General features: G+C 40.1%; 1 protein-coding gene across 1 annotated transcript in view; it reads right to left on the minus strand.

Annotated features, from left to right (window-relative positions):
* Nucleotides 1-503: 503 nt before the first annotated feature.
* Nucleotides 504-13,866, minus strand: part of aff2 (AF4/FMR2 family, member 2) — a 307,511-nt gene continuing 294,148 nt past the window's right edge. Inside the window, exons 18-21 of the mRNA XM_036568862.1 lie at nt 9,903-9,996; nt 9,520-9,569; nt 6,600-6,829; nt 504-1,253 (exon numbers count right to left, since the gene is read on the minus strand). Of these exons, the coding sequence (XP_036424755.1) occupies nt 1,132-1,253; nt 6,600-6,829; nt 9,520-9,569; nt 9,903-9,996 (496 nt within the window). The 3' untranslated portion in view covers nt 504-1,131. The remainder of the gene's footprint in view (nt 1,254-6,599; nt 6,830-9,519; nt 9,570-9,902; nt 9,997-13,866) is intronic.

A 13,866-nucleotide genomic window follows, 5' to 3' on the forward strand; every position in this document is an offset into this window, starting at 1 on the left:
AGATTGGTGAGCACTTATTATCGAATGCGTTTACATGCACTTAATATTCCGATAACTGCTGAAAATCAGATTTTGACAGTAATCTGATCAGTGCATTTAACAACCGGCCAATAAACTGACAGAAGAGGACGTGACGTAAATGTAATGTATACTTAAACTTCATGCCGCGGGTTTTTAAAAACACCGTGCCACTTTACCTGGAAATATGAACACATATCATCTAGAAAATAAAGAATAATTAAATCCCTCATTTCGTCAACGTGGCAACGCTGCTTGCTCATTTCTGGTACCGCCATCTGTTTCACGCATGTGCAGACTGAGAAATCTGAAAGAAATCAGAGTAAGAGTTCACATGCACTGAGAAATCTGATTACTGAGCTAAAATGCAGCTCTCTTTATCGGATTTTTTAATCGGATTTCTAGATCGAGTTTCTAGATTGGAGTATGGTGTTTACATGACCATTGAATAATCAGATAACTGCAGAAATCCGATTATGATCGGATTATCGTGTGCATGTAAACACACTAATTGATTTGTTAATCAGTGTAACACAAGTGTCATGTTATTCAAAAAGTGGTTTGTGACACAAACTGAGCAAAAATTTCTGAATTTTCAGAAATTTCTTTTGTTAGATTATGTTCTTCACAAATCAAAATAAATGCAAAAGCAGAACTGAAAAATCTTTGACAAGAGCAGATTAAACTCTTAAGCCTGATTATTCACACCAGACTTAAGAGGTTAAAGAACCATTCATTCAAGGTTCAAGGTTTCTGGCACCTTCATTTTTAAGAGTGCACATGCCCAAGTCTGCTCTTATAGTGCCGACTTCTAGTGTTCCCCAAAACGAGAGCACCTTACGTTCCATATGTGCTACCGTTCCCTATTCTGTAAAAGCTGATGATCATGGGCCGCTGGGACAAACACACAGTTCAGAAGTTTTGCAGGACGAACATCTGAACCTCTGTCCGGGTCCCGGTGGCTCGGAGATGGCAGTGCTGGTGGCGATACCGGTGGAAGGAGGGAGTGATGGAAGGAAAGACAAGATGGAGAGGAAGAGAGTGAGAAAGTGAGCTAGAGAGAGAGAGAGAGCGAGAGAGAGAGAGTGAGAGAGCACAGTGAAAGCGCCAGCACTATAACAAATGGGCCTCGATCCGGAGCCAGTGCAGTCCTTGGCGGATGTAGCGCACCAGTTCCGTCATGCTGCTGTGTTGTGTCAGCGGTTCCATCACTGAGTCCAGCTCCTGAAAGAACTCTGTCAGGCAAAGAGCACAAAAAGACACAGTGTGAAGACAAAGTATGAGCGGGTTTTAGGAATTCAAACTTCTTGCACTTCTTACTACATTAAAAAAACTGATACAGAAACTTTAAGTACTATTTAATACCAACACTGATTTCATATTTCTTTTAAAATGAGCTGCTTTTAATTAAAGCACTTCATTGAAAGACCATTACATTCCAAACACAATGCAATTAAATGTGGATGCAGCCAAAAAATGAAAAAATAAAAGTAACAAAAATTTCCTTTGCTGGGTAATCCTGTAAATAACCATGTAAACGCCCGTATCTGATTACCCTCCCTTTTGGAAAGTTTAAGTATGTTCTGATTGGGGCTGGGCGTTAAAACGATAACGATAATTATCGCGATATAACTTTTCCTCGATAGAGCGATACGACATGTTCGATAAATGTTCAATATAATACTCCATTCTCACACTCCCACCTTCAGCGAAAGCCTTGGTGGCGTTTTCTACTGCAAGGAAAGTGACACTACTCTGTTGTCGCCAGGAGAGGGCGCACTTCTGAGTTTTTCTACATGATTAGAGAGGGAGGGGGCCACGAGTAAGAGGAGTCTTTAGCAACGGCTGAAACGCGGAGTTATAAATTCCCTGTTCGAGTGGAGCGACAGGCGATCTGTTCTCCTGTGACCGAGTGTGAGTAACGAGGTCAGTGGTGTAACTGTACTGACCTACAGCGAACTCACCTCTTTCTGTACATCCTAACCAGCTTTGGTGGCGTTAAATCACAATCCTCACAACTACAGCGCTGTTACAGAGCTCGGACAGTCATATTTTAGTATTAGTGCATTCCCAAGCAATGAAAGTGAAAGAAAGAAGTGGGTTCATGTAAATTACAGCCCTGATTTAAACGAAAGTAAACTGAGGAAGCTGTGAGGCAGTGGAGAGCGGGAGAGCGCTAGCTTTCCAGGCTAGCTGTTTTTAGCAGCTGGCTAACTTGAAGCAGCGCTCCGTCACTCCACAACACAGGGAATTGATGATACTGTAGATCAAACACAACACAAAAGCACCGCTTTCAGTTTAAACACACCTAAAAGGAGGACTCCGTTTGTCTGGTGTTGATATTTTGCGGTTCACCCCTTAAACTACTATGATAGTATAGAGAAATCCAGTCGTCTAGCTGGTGTCTGAATACTGTGATGTCATTTGTAGCGGGGTAGCCGAGCGCTCGTCACCAGCTAAAATAATCTGTTTTCTTTCTTAAATTATGACTATTACAAAATAGCCATGCTTTTCCAGCTGGTAAAAACAGCTCACCAGACACTCTCTCCCACTCTCCCATGACAGATTAGTGAAATGTTCCACTGTTTGGTGAGTGTTTGTTGTGTTCCGACCATAAAGAATAGTTTAAAACAGGAATTAACCCCCCAGGACCAAAAATCAGCCTTCAAACTTGAAAGAAATAATGATTTGACATTTATCGCGGTATGTATCGATATCGAACGATATGAACTTTGTTTATTGTGATAACATTTTTGGCCATATCACCCAGCTCTAGTTCTGATTATGTGTGTCGCGTGATAGCAAAAGTTTATAACATTCAACATCATGGGAGCAGAAACTGGTCTGCAGAGGAGACAAAGTTTATGCTCTGATCTTTAAAAGACGGCGGTGGGACGGACGTCCAGCTTATGTGTCTCAGAACACGACGTCTTCCTCTCGGCCTTCTTTAATAAGGACATGTGAAGGACATTTTCCTGAGTCTGACACAATTTTAAAGCAGTTAAAAACACAAACACCTCAGTCTTAATCTGTAATCAGAATGTATTCGGGCGGATTGGCAAAAATATTTGCATGTAAACACAGCCAACAGCAGCACTAATGCGTAATGTAACAATACGAATACATAATGACTCTACTGAATTGGTCAGAGCTGAAAGGCTCTATACCTTAATTAGGTCAATTTTATTAAAATAAATGATTGAACATTTCCATTTTGTCACTACCAAAACAATAACCTACCGGAAATTTACCAAATGTGTCAGTAGTGACTATTTTGGTCAATTTTAGCTAATTTTGAGCAACTCAAAAATGCTAGCCAGTACATGACGAGCAAACACAGCTATACACACGTAAAATATTTTTAGTTAAAACAAAGTTTACGTAATTGCAGAAAATCTGTGTTTTGGTAGTAACATTTCTTTTTCAGACTTTGGGACTCATTTACTTCAAAGCAAACTAACTGCTCACCATGAGGCCATGAGGGACAGGAGTGCAGTCTCACTTCCTGCTCTAAAATGCAGGGGCATGGCTAAAATAAGGCTCCGCCTATGGACTAAAACTCTGTTTTGGTAGACGATAAATCTAAATCTTTTAGCTTCACTTTAAAACAAATTAAAAAAGATCTTTTTAAAAACAACATTGACAAAAATCCAAAAAAGTATATTTTTAATCTTATCTTAATTTGTCTTATTTAACTATATTTTTTAAATGGTTTTATTTATCCATTAATACCTATTCTATATGTGTTTATTTTTGTTTATAGGCTACTGCTGTGACAGAATTATCTTCTATCTACTGTTTTCTGTGCCTGTTTTCTTTCTGAATACAGTACATTTAAATGTAAGTCTATCTGTAAATGTGATTGTAACTGCTACCTGACAAGTGTGACAGCAAAATAAATAAATAACTTAAAAACCCCATAATGGTAATTGCTGGGATTAAAACTCTTGAATCTGAGTAGGCTAAGCTGAAAAAAGAGGTGGGATGGACTCCAAAAGCTCTTTGTTTCAACAGAATAGTGATGGAAAATATCTGACAGTCTCTCTTCACCAGCTAATGACACGTCGCAATTAACTAAAGGCCAGTGTGCTCATAACCTCTCCGTATGGCTATAGCGGCTTGGGTGTACCTAACAGCCCTACATCTAAGCTCACTGTGCTGTAATTGGCCAATTTCAACATCATTCTGACCAAAGGCTGAACCCAACAGGCCCTAATTGAGTTCATTATGAAAAGAGACAGAGAAGGGGAGAGGGAGAGAGGGTCACACTGGCTTCTTATGGATGACTTCCGAGGCAGAGAAACCACACACGACACATACAGTGCCTCTGCACTTTTTAATTAGCCTTCTCTGGAGGAACAAGCGCGAGAGGAAATGACAGAGGAAGCCACATCAAACCTCCAGCGCTACGAAGCCACTCCGTCTCCAGTGGTCCATACAAATGTTCAGTCACTGATAAGGCTAATGCGTGAAAGGGGCCAGCTCTGTCTTTCAACCTCCTTTAAACCTCTGACAGATGTAGATAACATGTAAAATAAGACCAATCAGGTTCATGAGCAAGTGGCTTTGCTCCTCATTCAGAATGAATATTTTCTACGAACCAGAGGGAAATGGATAGGCTGTAATGCTGTGAGTGTAATTCCATTCTCTCACTGCTACTTTCAAACTTGGACGGCTCAACGATATGGTTGATTGAGGAGTTTTCATGTAAATTTCATCTACATTTTTTCTAAAAACTTAAAACCATATTTCAAGAAATTAGACCGTGACTATTAAACTTAACGGGCTGATTTTCCAGACATAAATACTAAACTTCATTATTCATGCTTATACTCCATTGAAAATCAAATAGAGTCTTGGACTAGGTCCAGTACGAGACAAAACACAGTCCTAAATTTCTCTGCAGACAGGCTAAGCTCAGGTTTTTAGCGTGTTTGTATGATCCTTGTCAACTTAGGTGGAAAAACTGTCACGTTGCCAAATCACACTGTAACCGCCAGCCGTTTGTGTTGGTTTATCAGCGACTGATAAATGTATCATATGATCAATATGTATAGACGTATGCAAAGGTTTTAACACCTCCGGTCAAATAACATGGTTTGATTTTCTAAGTAAAAATAATTGAACCCCTTAAATTCCCAGGAGCCACAGGTCGGTCCAGATTGTTACTACACACTTCTATAAACTAAGAGTAAGTCTGCACAAACTTTTGCATATAACTGTATAAACACATGGATGGACCAACACTAACTTGGAGAACAATCTCTGGTATCAGACAATGTTCTGGTTGGTAAATTTATAAACTTGGGTAACTTTTTACCACTTGCAATTATGACTTTGTCAGCCATTCAAGTACTGGTACATGCCATAATGGCACAGGTTAATGGGGACTGTCTGAAAACTATGAAGAAGTTCTAAAATCTCTGTTTCACTGTATAGCTATGGCAATGGTAATTTACTTGAATATAATAAAAGTTAAAAATAAAGAAAATGACTTATACAATAGTAAATACATTGCTTATTTAAAAAAAATCTACTAATTACTTTGGGTTACTTTAGGGATGTTTTCCAGACCCAGATTAAGCGTAAGCCTAGACCATAAAGAATTCCCTATGGTGATTCACCACCAGCACAGCAACTTCATCTAAGAGTAGACTTAATCCACGTCCAGGAAACTGACCATTAAATCCCTTTTCACAGCACCCACAAAATGGAATTTCTGTCTGTTTTGGACGTCTTTCAATTTCTGTTCTTTGCATTTTTTTAAAATTCAGTATCATTGACATAATATATTCAAATTTGGAAATGTTGAAATCTGGACGCAAATTGGATTTCCGTCATTGTACGTGAGCAAGCAAGTCAACAAAAGTGTTTTTATTGAGTTTAAATGCTATTTTTAATTGTTGCAGTTGTACATTTTTATTTACATGAAGAAAGCTGCAGGTGTGCTGTTTGTTTTATCTCTGCATGGTCATCATTGTAGAGAGGTGTGAATTGTTTTCATAGCATGGGATTCTCACCACTTTCACTCATCATTGCTCACTAGCAGCTCAACAAAGAGAGAGCCAACAATACCCTGCTTAACAGAGTTATGGGAGAAATAATGTATTTGATTGTATTAATTAAAAATACCCAAGTAGTTTTCCACTCTGCCAGTAGAGGGCTTGCAGAAAGAGGTTAATGTTCACCTTACAGAAAGAAAGCTGGATGCTCAAGATTTTGACTCAGCTTCCCATTAGTTCACTGTGAACATTAGCTGAAGCTAGCTAAATTAGCCAGCTAACAGGCACAACAGAACATATAAGCTGCATTTTTCGCTTTAAAAGCTGTCTGGTTTATATGTTAAGCCAGCAGAATAAAAAAACAGAAGCTATTTAGCTAAGCTTAGCCGGTATATCACTTCTCTACAAGCTTGGAAGTTGAGTTGTGAAAACTTCATTACTCCTTAATGGTTATTAAATATTAATTTAATTAAGCTGAATCTATCCATCAGAGGGAAATATGTACTCAACTCCTCTAACAAGTGTAGTTTATTACACTGCTGAATGCTGCCAAACGCAGCTCTGGTTTCCAAGGCCTACCTTGGCTTTCGTGGGCCAGCTTGTCGGCCGTGTCCCAGTGCTCGTAGCTGCGCAGGATGTTGTTGGTGATGTTGACGTGGCTGGCGGCCATGTGGTGGATGCGCTGGGGGATGGCCACGCTGCCTGACGAGGATGAAGAGGAGGAGGAAGAGCCCATGGCTCCGGTGCTACTGCTGACAGAGCTGATGGGGGAGGGACTCAGGGACATGGGAGAGGGTGTGCCGGTACTTCTGTATGGGTAAAGAGGGAGGGGACATGCACATTAGTTCATAAGATACGGAAAATATGATCATGAAAAGTCAGATGTACAAAACTATGCAACCTCTTTTCTGCAAGTTAAGAGTCCTCAATTATTTCTGAATAACAGCACTGACTCTAATTACTACAGAACTGCAGTTTTGCATGGTCTGCACTCCAAGAAGCCGTAGTGCCTTTTTTATGTAATGAGCAGTTCAGAAACCGAAAACACAACCTTATATTCATAAAAAGGCAGGTGTTACTAGACGAGTCACAACTGCTATTTTGAGATTTGTGTAAAGGCCACAATCACATTAACCCCTAAAATCTCAGGCTTATTACATACTCAGGTTTATTATATAGTAATTACAGGGACTTCAATGCAAACTGGCTGAGCTATTCTTAGGATACAGAGGTGTGTAATAAAACGCTGGGCCTTCTGGTGAGCCCTGGCCGCTTAACCTTTAGAAGTCTAAAGTTATTATTGCTGTTGCTATTAAAATGCTACACTACTTTAGGCAGTACAGGTGGATAGGGTCATTTTGTAACAAAAGATATCACAGTTCACATTATCTTTTAAATATGATCTGTATGCGACATCAGTCTGAACAGATCAGCTCCTAAACTGACCCACATGCGCTAAAGAACAATGCTTCACGTGGCGGCTCATACAGAGGTAAACAATCGAACGCCAGTCGCTCCCGCAGCTTTCAGTTTAGTCTTCACCAGCATCACAGGAGCGATTATGAAGTTCCAATGACTGACAGCTGGACTCATCACCCACAATGTGTGTGAGTTCACTGAAAAAAGGGCGCGTTATTCGGCCTCGGCTACTTCTTTGGTTCGCGTCCTCGGATTCTTTAAACTGTTCTCTGACGCTGCAGCCTCAGCTCCTCCGGCCGCATTCGGCCGTTCCGTTTGAAACCTCTTCGAACACGGAGCGGTTTGATGAGTCTCTTCTGATGTTTTGGCACAGAAACATCAGCCTAAATACTAAAGAGTCTCAGCAGCGCAAAATTATGACAAATGTCGAGCTGTACTGACGTAAAAGTCGCATGAATTCCAATCTGGCTGTTCAGACTGAGTCGCATTGCAGCAGATCGGATACGTATCGGATTTCAGTACCACATATGAAAGCGTCTCAAATCGGAATTGAAAATGTCAGATTCGTTGAATGCGTTTTTTGCTGTTCACACTGCCACACAGATGACACATCTGTGTCACATATGAGAAAAAAGATCGGATTTGGGCCACTTTTACCTGTTGTGTAAACGTAGCATTAGATTCTACAGGACATGCGCTTTTGATCGGTTTATGACATGACATGGTTGTGACAAGTGTGGGTGGAGCTTAGTCTCTTTATTAAAGTTGCTAGCTTTAGTAAAATACAGTTAGAGAGGAATCTAATTGACTAAACATGTGGAAATAATGATATTAATGTTTAGCTCTGACATGTTATAAATACAATTAACCCAAAAACCTAAAAAAATTGATGGGACAAAATTGTCATTTCTGCCTGTAGTGTCTTACCTTATTTACTATGTAATTAAACAATTACATGGTTAATTACATAGTTACATAATAAAATGCATCTACATTCATTTACGTTCTGTATCGGTAGGTTTTAGCCTACTTTTCTGACTTCAATGTCAAGAAATGACAAATACATGCAAAAAAAGTAAAGGATTGTTCCATAATAATAAAGCAACATTATCAAATTCAAACAATAATAAAATGTGGTATCAATTGAAATTTTAGAATCTGTATTTTTGGCAGGGTTTGTTATCTCTAAGGGCTAAAGTTTAATCAGAGAGCTTGTGATACATCACTTCAAGTTGACCAAACAATGCTTTGACTAGCTTAGTTCCTCGCCTGAACGTCATAAGCATCAAGCTGAGGTTTTTGCTCTCACTCAAGCGCAGCTGGAACCGTGTGCCAGTCAACGAACACAGACATCAGTCTTTTTAGTGCTTAAACCTAAACAATCAGGCCACGTCGCCTGTAATCCAGCGATAAATTGAACCTCGCTCAGGCCCCGCAAGGCTAAATTATGTTCGCTGTCAACAGTGAAGCCCGTTCTTGGGCAGTTTTGCGGGCTTTGCACGAATAAACAAACCACTGGCAGGAAGGAAAGACGGCAGAGACAGCAGGAAGGGAGAAAAGATTCATTATGGTGAAGAAGGTAAACACAGTGCAGAGAGGAAAGTGTGGGGGGGGGGTTGGGGTGGTAGGGGGTGCTGGTGTTGATCATAGCTGCAGCAGGTAGGGGAGGATTAGAACACTCTCTTTGCTGCTAATGTATTAGCGAAGGGCAGAGAAGCTGGAGGGGTCTGGCCGCCTAAGCTAATTGGTTTTGACAGGCGCGCTGGCTGCAGAGCAGCAGGCCTGGGTAGTGTCCAGCCAGAGGCCAACTCGCTCTCTCTCTTTCTCTTTCTCACACGCACCGAGCTTCCTGCACTAGCCCGCCCCGCGGACGTTAGGTTGCCATGGCGCTGGTAATGGAAGAGCTGCTGCCTTTCCAGAGTTCATCTCTTCATGCCCTCTCATTTGCTTAAAGTAACCATGACCGAGGTTTTGCATCGCACGCCCATAGGTCTACACTTTCCCACTGCTTACTGCAAGCCGAAGAGGAGGAGCTCTTCTGGAGGTTAGGGAGCGATATTAAAGAAAAGAAAGGACTTACTTTCCATTGGCTCCCCATGGCGAAGGTGCTTGGGAACTTTTTGCCGAGTTCTGCAGAGAAGCACGAGAAAGCAAACATTATTTATGTTAACCGCCAGAGCGCGTTTTGTGAGCGCAGCGCTCGTGGTGGAAAAGCTCAAACACGATTAATCATAATGGGCTTACAGTCTGACAATGTGTGCAGATAATTGATGGTATTAATTTGTACACTAACCGAATAAATGAACTGCTTTTAATAACGGCATGCAAAATTAATGAGAACACGCTATTCAAACAAATACGAATTCAATTTAGCCAGGCGAAAATTGGCTCCGCAAAGCTCGGAAACTCTAGCTCAGCTCCTCTGTTGTAGCAGATGCGGTGGGGGGGTGGGAGGTTCTTTACCTTGAAGTACTCCATTAAGGAGCGCGAATATTTCATGGCGTGATCCTTCTTCAGCTTGAACATCCGCAAGTACAGCAGGGATAAACAACGATTGCTGCGGAGAAAGGAAACACATATTGCAATTATACACGATGTGCAAACACGGGCCTGTTCTCCCAGTTAACTCTTTAATCTCTTCTATAGCCTCATAACTAAAGGCACAGAGCAAAGGTCAGAGGCCACCTTTCATTTAGTTCATTTCCAGTCAAAACAGCAATTTAAGATACTCAGGAGATCCTGATGAAGTTATATGAGATAATTCTCTTCCTTGAAAAGTATTAAAAGAAAGAAAAAAAAACCCTTCAAGACACAGGAGACCACCAAAACTGTCACCATCATAGAAACAGCACTTTAAGCTGTGACTCTGTCCATCGTTTCGCTGTGAGAAGACAATATGTAGCAAAAAAGCTGCTGGTGTTCTCAGAACAATGGACTGACCACCCCAGAGTCCAGATCTCAACATCACTGAATGTGTCTGGCATTACTTGGATTGTGAGAAGCAGTAAATGCAACCAACTTCTTAGACTGAACTTTGGAGCTGTGGAAAAATCCCTGCAGATTTCTTTGAAAAACTGAAAGCAGGTCTACTGAAATGAATGGAAGCTGTAATTAAGGCAAACACTGAACAGACTAAATACTGAAAAAATTGATAGTATATTTAGTTGTCAAGGCTTCTGTGTAATTTTCTGTTTTCTGCTTTTCCCTGACATTGAAATATGAATAACTTGTACTGCTTTGACTAGAAATTAAAGAAATAAAACATGGTCTCTTGTGACTTTTGCACAGCACTTTACATAACCTGTATAGTAGTTAACAAAAAGTTCATAGCAGTTATTAAATAATGAGTCTTAAGTTGATAATCAAATAATAATGTGAAATGTGATGGAATGTTACAACCAAAACAGGTAAGTAAACAAACAGACATAGAAAAATAAGGCATCCTGGTACGTGCGGATGAGAGTACTGGAAAGTGTACGGCCAGTAACATAGAGTGCCTGACCTTTAAGTCGTACGCTTGTGAGACAGCAGATGCTTGGGACATATGCACCGCCCCATGAAACCCAACTAGCCCTCTGTCATTTCTAATAGGACCAGACTCCTCATCTCAGAGCCATAACAGTGTGTCCTCACAGGCCAGGAAAACTAGGTCAGATGTAGGACAGCTTTCATAACCGACCGGTACTTTTTTCCATACCTGTCGATGCGTATGCGCTGATTCTGTGACGCGCCCTTGTGTCACATTTGAGTTTCCAAAGTCTGTGTGAAGCTTCACTTTGGTGATAAGAGTAAAACATATTTGACAGTCCCTCCTCTTCCTTAAAATGCATCTACAACCTCAAATGCATCATCAGGGCTTTGATTGAGGCCTATAAAATGCAACTGAAGGAGACTTTGAAAGTCCCCTTCAAATGCTAGATGACTTTGGTTAACAAGAGGGCGAGGCTGGTGGCTGAATTTTAATCCGGGCTGACTGTCATCCTGCCACGAGCACAAATCTAACCTTGACATTCAAACATAAACAAGCTTTTGCGAGGTGACAGGCAGGCGGGCTCGTGGACGCTTTTTATCTGGGAGGGAATATATATCCGGCCCGCTGCCGTGCAGAAATCTTTCATTATCCTCTAATGGCTTAATGAAATACAAGAATAATGATCCATTCTAAGCTGATTAAGCGCTTTAGCTGTGTTTTAAAGCCTCCCCTCCCAGATACGGACGATTGTCGACTAGCGATGGCTGAGAGGAGATTTAGACGGAGCAAAGTGGCAGGTTTAGCTTCTGACGGCTGAGGAGGTGCTGTGGGTTTTTATGGTGCCACCCTCGGGACGCTCACTGGCAGGCTGAAAACATAACCCTCGCTCTTCAAATACATGCTGGCATTTACCCAACGCTCATGATGACTGTATTCAAATTTAAAGATGAAAAGGATTAAAGTGAAATGCGAATGCCCTCTTCTTTTTATATTCCTTATGAATCATTCAATTATGTGGGACAGTATTTTTACGAAAGTCACGTTTTGTTACTTTCCCAATTTTATGACCCTGCTATCACTTCTTTTTAAAGAGATACCTCGGCCAAAAAACTGATTTAAAGGGTCCATTTCATGGAAAACTAATTTTTCTTCGTTTTTTTTTAATAAAAGAGTTTGATGTAGTATGTAAACTTGTCTAAAGTTTAAAACAAACTGTCCATACAGCCCATATATGGACACTAAGCTGCATTTTTGTTATGTCATGAAAATCCAGTGCATTTACATATATTTTTCTATTTAACCTACAGCTTCTCAGTCCCGCCCATTCAACCTGAAGTTATAAAGACTGTTTCAGCCTGGCCTCCTTTTTGAATGAGGCAAAATACAGACCACCGAATGAGAACAGTGATCATTTACATATATCAGTCTTAAAGAAAGAGTAACAAAAATAGCCTAAAGGATAAGAAATGATGGAAAATGCTCATGTAAAAAATGAACTACAACAGTTTTTGGTACATAAAACCATACAAACATCAAATATGATAATAACAACCATCCGAAAACCTGAATTTCACCCATACTTTTGTCTCTATTGAAGACAACAGTATGTCATGAAGCATTATAAATCACATAGGTAAGTCTATTTGTCATTAATTAACACCTTGACACTGTGTGAGGCGAATGTGTGATGATTTAGGCATGCAATTGCCACAATGATGCTAGCTGATGACACTACAGGTAGGCCTTGCACCCTAGGTTTGAAATTTTGCTCTGTTATTTGAGGGAAAATATTGCTTAATTCATCACAAGTGCCATAGAACGTAGAACGGCTCTGGTAGTGTAGTATGAAGACTATAATTAATCTACATAGCGCCTATATAACGCCTAAAACACTCATATGATCCCTGCAAGCTATGCATTGTGCTGTTAGCATCCTCTGTTGTTAGATGTTGTCGCTGGATGTTCATTAATGTCTGGGAAGTTAATAAAATAAGCTTACTTCTATGAATATGGACCAATTTCTCTAAACCACTCTTCTGTAGTACCTATGATGTTTTTGCTTGGGTAATCTCCACAAATCAGCAATTAATGCTGAGATATTACAGTAAGTTCATGGGCTTTTTTATTTTTGGTGCTATTTCACTTTTTGGAACAACCACATACTTTCCTAGCATGTGCCTGTATTCATTTGTTTGGAACCAGGCCATGTATAGGCTTCCATTACTTGCTGCCTACATAACCCTCGTAGCTTCAGTGCAAAACTAAAGACTCAAGCTTCTAGTGCTGACACTAACAGCATTTTACAGGCTTCAAATACTCTGCTTAATTTACCAAATGAGTGCTTGAGAACTTGTTCTCAATACAACCCTTAAAAAAACAACATTTAGTAATATAAATGACCATAACTGTACGTTTTTAATTTAATTTAGTTTTGAAAAATATTCAATTTTCTGAATAGTTTAGATTAGTTTTACATTTATACATCTCTTTTTACAACAGGCGTCCCAAAGACGATGAAAGACCGATGTGCTGTAAAGTTATGTCAGAGAAGGAGACAAATCAGTCTGACAAGATTTTGGTTTACTTGGATAGTAATGATTATACACAAATAAGTTCAGAAGCAAAACTTTCTAAATCTTTGGTTGATGTGTTTCCATAGTTTGGTTGGTTTACTGAACGATCAGCCAAGTTCAAATGTCATTGCAACCTGTAGAACGATAGGCGAACATAAATCTTGTTCAGGATTGACAACTCAGCAAGTTATTTTAGTGTTTTATACTAAATTCTTTTAGATTTACAGGTGTTCATAACTAGAATCGGCTAAACCGATTAGCCAGCCTGCAATCCTTTGTTTGTCTCTGTCTCTTAGCGTGCTAAATAAGGACGTGTTCAGCGTCTGACCTGAATGTCATTTACTGTTCAAAACTACAGCTGAACAAATTCATGTGTTTTTAT

The sequence above is a fragment of the Colossoma macropomum genome, unplaced genomic scaffold (assembly GCF_904425465.1).
Source record: "Colossoma macropomum unplaced genomic scaffold, Colossoma_macropomum, whole genome shotgun sequence".
In the NCBI taxonomy this organism is placed as follows: domain Eukaryota; kingdom Metazoa; phylum Chordata; class Actinopteri; order Characiformes; family Serrasalmidae; genus Colossoma; species Colossoma macropomum.